The sequence below is a fragment of the Mesitornis unicolor genome, unplaced genomic scaffold, assembly GCF_000695765.1.
Source record: "Mesitornis unicolor isolate BGI_N332 unplaced genomic scaffold, ASM69576v1 scaffold1218, whole genome shotgun sequence".
In the NCBI taxonomy this organism is placed as follows: Eukaryota; Metazoa; Chordata; class Aves; order Mesitornithiformes; family Mesitornithidae; genus Mesitornis; species Mesitornis unicolor.
Genome location: NW_010202325.1, coordinates 1 through 5,776, shown reverse-complemented (window position 1 = coordinate 5,776; position 5,776 = coordinate 1). Strand labels below are relative to the sequence as shown.

Here is a 5,776-nt window from a genome sequence, read left to right as displayed (position 1 = left end):
CAGCAGGATCAGCTCCCTGATCAGCCAGCATTGTACAAATGTGGGCGCAATAAGGGGTAGCAGTAATCAACAGCTTGAAACAGGAAGATAGGACTGCCTGCCAGAGCACTGACAGTTTAAATTGACTTAGTGTTCACTAAAGTATACTCGTAGTTTGTACAAAATTGCTATTGTTAAACTGGAGCAGTTCCTCCAAGATGGACATACTAGTGCCCAATAAACATTTATCAAAACATTCCTTTACCTTGACATCTACTTGCCTGAAAACATACTGCCTTTTCCAATAAATTAGCTATTATAATAGAAAGGTAAAACTTTTTTCTTGTAAACAGTGCATTTCTATAGCCTTAAAATCAGATCAGAAACTGTTTCTGCTACAAAGTAAATAACAAAAGTAGTTTTAGTTACACAATACGGATGAATATAAATAGAATATGAAATCACAAGTTTCTGAGTGTAAACAAATCGTATTATCTCTATGGTCAAAATTAAAACCCTGCTATGAGTTATTATCAGAGGGTAAAGGGTAAGAAAGTCCTTCACAACACACATTACTGATAATGGCTTGAAAGAATGATTTAAAGAACAAAGATGGAGAACTCATTCCAATACATAAAGACAGTAAACTCCTATACGAGGAGCAGAAGGATACAGCTGCAACTTCTATAACCTTTTTTTCTGCTTACAAACCATTGCATTTCTTTTAGGAAATGCAAGCAGTGCTTCTGCACATAGCTAAGACTCTCCCAGGTTGAATAGCTCAGCTTTGGTTTTTGAAATTCAGGAAAAAAACAATTCTTATCATCACTCCCCTTCTAAGGTCATCTAGTAGACATTCTCACTTTATCATTTACACACAGGCTGGATGTGGCCCATTACTAGCAGCAGTTTCTGACTGCTTCCATGAAACACAGGTGGATGTAATAGTGATATTTTCCATATAAAATCTACTGGTTTACAAACTGAGCCAGGAAGAAATTCCAAATTCAGTACTCTGGCCCAAGGAGTTCAAATTAGTATGCTGCAGAAGGATACTTCAACTTGCCTGGCAATAGTGTTACTGTGAAAGAAACTGTAGAAGAAAGATAAACTCCTCCTTTCCTCCAGAAGTGCTGCCATTTTGTAGTAAGGAATACAAGGTTCAGGGAAAACAGGAAAAAAAAGATAACATCCTTTCACAGTTTCATCGCCTCAGCACTCAAGAGGGGATGTCTTAAGTTCCAATTCTACTCCAAAAACATTAGATACATTCTAGCAAGCAAAGATGGACATAGAATACCAAAACTCAAAGCTTTCAAAACTCTTGCATGAATGATGTATGCAATAAAATATGTTGTCTAGTGAGTTTCCTACCTTGCCACCTTCTAGCTCTATGAATCCTAACTCTCTACAGCACAGTAACAGCATTTTGAAATGACATGTGGAGATGTCCCCCTCTGTGATCGTTTTCACCTCAGCAATCTTGTAACTTTTTGGTTAAGAATCTTTTAACAGTTAGGAGATAGATTGAAATTCCCTTTCTACAGTTCTTTTGAAATGTTAAAATGAATCCTGTCCTTGAAAAAGTGTTTTTACCACTAGTCTATTACAGAAAAAGTGCACATTAACACTTTATTCTCTCAAGTATAGTTGCAGAAAATAGGAAAAATAACCATTGGGAAAGAATTAGAAGTGGACAGAGGTATCTTCCTGCTGTCCACATTCAGGTACAGACACTTTTCAACTTGCTAGTCTGTATATTAATTTTTAATTATATTCCTAATTCTACCCATGTAGTACATGTGAAGTATGAGCACATAACAGAGCATTCTTGATTTCAGTCAGAGGAAAAATCAATTAAAATGTAAATGTCACAGCATTTAGCTTGTTAATGTAGAATCATAGAATCATAAAGGTTGGAAAAGACCTCTAAGATCATCAAGTTCAACCATCAACACAACACAAGCATGCCCACTAAACCATGTCCCACAGTGTCATGTCTACATGTTTTTTGAACATCACCAGGGATGGTGACTCCACCACTTCTCTGGGCAGCCTGCTCCAACACTGGACCACTACTTTAATAAAGAAATTTTTCCTGATATCCAATCTAACCCTCCCCTGACACAACTTGAGGCCATTTCCTCTTGTCCTATTGCTTGTTACTTGAAGAAGAGACCAGCACCCATATCACTACAACCTCCTTTCAGGTAGTTGTAGAGAGCTATACGATCTCCCCTTAGTCTTCTCCAGACTAAACAACCCCAGATCAATCAACTGCTCCTTATAAGACTTGCTCTCCAGATCCTTCACCAGCTTTGCTGGCCTTCTTTGGCCATGGTTCAGCACCTCAGTCTTTCTTGTAGCGAAAGGCCCAAAACTGAACAAAGTATTTGTGGTGTGGCCTCACCAGTGCTGTGAACAGAGGGACAATCACTTCTGTAGTCCTGCTGCCCACACTATTTCTGATACAAGCCAGGATGCTGTTGGTCTTCTTGGCCACCTGGGCACACTGCTGGCTTATGTTCAGCTGGCTGTTGATCAGTGCCCCCAGGTCATTTTCCTCCAGATAGCTCTCTGTCTACTCTTCCCCAAGGCTCTAGTGTTGCATGGGGCTGCTGTGACCTGAGTGCAGAAGCTGGCACTTGACCCTGTTAAACCTCATACAATTGACCTGGGCCCATCAATCCAGCCTATAAAAGAACTTTATTGGATCTTACTCTTAATCTAAACTTCCATATGAATTTAGTTTTGGAATACCACAAACCAAAAAACTTTCTTCAGTTCAGGAACAATTTTCTTGGTGAATATTTATTAATATATTTCAATAAGTATATTTTAGATTTAGACAGAGCTGAGTAGTCTTGAATATTGTATGTACTTATTTACTGTACTTACTACTGGCTATGAAAGCAGACTTGCAAAGAAAAATTTATCCAGCAGCTTTCATGAAAAATGGCTTAGTAAAACACTCTTTGCAGAAGCAACATGAAAGAATTCTGGAATCTTTAATACAATATTTAGTCATATATGCATAATGGTAATCTGTTAGACTCTGTGCTAAGATGCTAAGAGTTTAAGACTCGCCGCATGCTTGCATCAAAGGCTATTAATCTGTACCTAGCTGTTTGACCTGGAGATGCTGAACACATTGCTGACAACCTTGTGCCTTGTCATGCTGTTAACAAAGAATTACCATGTGTTAACTATACTTGCCTGCTGTGCTTTAAACCTCCCAGTCAACTCCTAAGCCTTCCATGAGAACTTCATCGATGATGCCAACCTGACAAGTGAGTACTTAATCTGAAGCTCCACTGAACCAGTTGGAGCAGAAAAGAAACACCTACTTCTGCTCAGAGTGGCTGTGAGATATTCCTTACTCTCTCCTGAGTTTTGGCACACTGACCACTGGGAAATTATTCCAGTGACTGCCTGTCTTCACTTGAAGCTGTTGCAAAATATAGTCCACGTACTATGAATCTTCCAGCACCTCTAACAGTTTCACTGCTCCCTACCCAGTCATGAGCAGAACCTGTGGAACAGGTCAGAACAGCGTTAACTCAACCTCTAACAGAGAGCCCAGGGGGCAGGCAGGGGGGCAGGAAGAGGAGCGAGGCAGCAATGAAACAGGTTGCCCAAAAAGGTCAAGAAATCTCTGATGAAATTGAAGGACTTCAAAGCTTAGTGAGAGAAGACCATGATTGACCTGATCTTGTGCTAGTGACAGGCCCACTTCAAATGGGAAGCTGGGTTAGATGATCTCCAGATGTCCATGCCATAAAACCATAATTTCCTCGATAAAATGCATAGCTCCAAAGGCAGCAGATTTACCTGTTTGCTCTCGCTCAGTACCACACGATTTAACATTCTGTTAATGTTTAGAAAGCTAGAATTGCAGCCATAAAAGTTAAAACTCTATAAATACTTAAAAGAAAAATTCTGATTAAACTCATAGCTAGTTATGTTAGCAAGTCAAAGCTCCCTTTTAAAAATTAAATACGTATTTCTCAAACTCCACTGAAACTGCTGATTCTTCTAGTCAAAATCAAGCATCTTTTATATATCAAGGCGTAAATAAATATGCGCAAATATACAAGACTTGAATTTGGTCCAGAGAAGAGGAAACATCTTTTAAAAATTAGTCCATAAACACACTGAAGTATTATAGTCTATTTCACACACCCCTAGAATTAAAAACAAACCATACAAACTTTAAAACAAAGAGGGTTTTCAGTTGTTTTTGCCTTGTATTCTTCTCATTAAGGTGGAACTTGTTTTAGTTTTACTAATAAAGAAAAAGTTTTTAACGTACGCAATTTCTACACCAATTTAAATTTGTATAAAGATGGAGTTCTTTGGCTTTTTAAGAAGATTCTGTTACAGACAACAAGGCTAGAGAGACTGCTTCAGGAAGACTGCTTCAGCAAAACATGGGAAATAATAATGTATTTCTTAACTGTTGTCAAAAGAATATATAGGAAAAAAAACAACCATGAGAACACAAGACTTTGCTAACACCTTGAATCGTGCCCTACTAAATTAAAATACAGTTCAGGAGTTTAAGCACAGATGTGTCCTCATATTAGCTCATTCACTTACATGTTGAATATTTGCATTCTGTATTAGCTAAGTTTTTTTACTCCTAAAGTAGAAAAATAAAACAATATAAAGCAATTCGAAAGCCTTTATCCTAGTATTTTCACCCACCTACCTCTAAATACATTAGAAATTGGGACTATCACTGAAAGTGATGCCTGCTGGATCAACTCCTCTTTGTGAAGCACGACGGAGAACTAACATTTGTTTCCAGTTTGGTATTCTCCCATGCCATGTGGAAGCTTCTTATTATTTTTCAAGTTTATTGTAAAAATGAGTGTATTTTCCAGATCTTTGCCATCCTATGTGACATTCACGTCAAATTTATACCACAATGTGCCAGTCTATGAGAACACTTTCAAATACTACGGTATCATTTGACAACATTTTACTAAATGTGAGGTAGTGAGCCTTGGATGCAATTCTATAGGCTGACAGTTTAATAGAACATCCATTGTCAATACAAAACAATACAGAAAAACAGTGGCACCAAAGCAATACCCTTGGAGATGGAACAGTTTCCACAGGCACAGACAATTACCTTATGATAATACTTCGGTCAAGCCTAAAGGTAATTTGAGCGACCAGCAAACTCCAGATAAAGTTTTAGCAACTCACAGACCTCCCTGACATGCTTTGTCCCCAGCTCAAACTCGCTGTGCTTTCCTGGTCAAATGAGAGTAAATTAATTAACATCACCTCGGAACTACCAGCAAACATACCACAGTATTTTTCATCATGGCTTTAACAGAGAATCCGTCGCAGACGAGCTGCTTCTTTTTCTTCACGTACGCCGGTGGCTCCCGTTGCCGGGGACACTTGTGATCTACGGGCTTTGAGGGGCCTGAGCCCGCTTCCTCCTTTACCATCTCCCCCATAGGCATCTGCGACAGACAAGCAAAATAAAGCCTAGAAAAAACAAACAAAAAACCAAAACATCAACGCTCCACCTCCAGTAAGTTAGAAAACGCACTAGGGCTGCCTCTGTCCCCTTCCCAACCAGTGACACTCCCCCCCACACACCCCTCCCGCGCCCTTCCTGCCCCTGGCAGGACTCCTGGCCTGCCCCTCGTTCCTCGCCACCCCAGCCCGCTTCTGCACCCCAGAACGTCCTCCTCCGCCTCCTCCCTCCCCAACCCTTCATCGCCACCTGCTCTTCTTGCTCCCTTCTAGGTCCTTTTTTCCCCTCCGCTCCGTCTCA

At 39.8% G+C, this 5,776-nt stretch overlaps 1 protein-coding gene across 1 annotated transcript in view; it reads right to left on the bottom strand.

Moving 5' to 3' along the window:
* The window catches only part of PACRG (PARK2 co-regulated), a gene marked incomplete at its 3' end in the record, with an annotated part of 122,002 nt that extends 116,558 nt beyond the window's left edge, over positions 1 to 5,444 (bottom strand). Inside the window, exon 1 of the mRNA XM_010190344.1 lies at positions 5,298 to 5,444. Within this exon, the coding sequence (XP_010188646.1) occupies positions 5,298 to 5,444 (147 nt within the window). The remainder of the gene's footprint in view (positions 1 to 5,297) is intronic.
* Between the last annotated feature and the right edge of the window lie 332 nt (positions 5,445 to 5,776).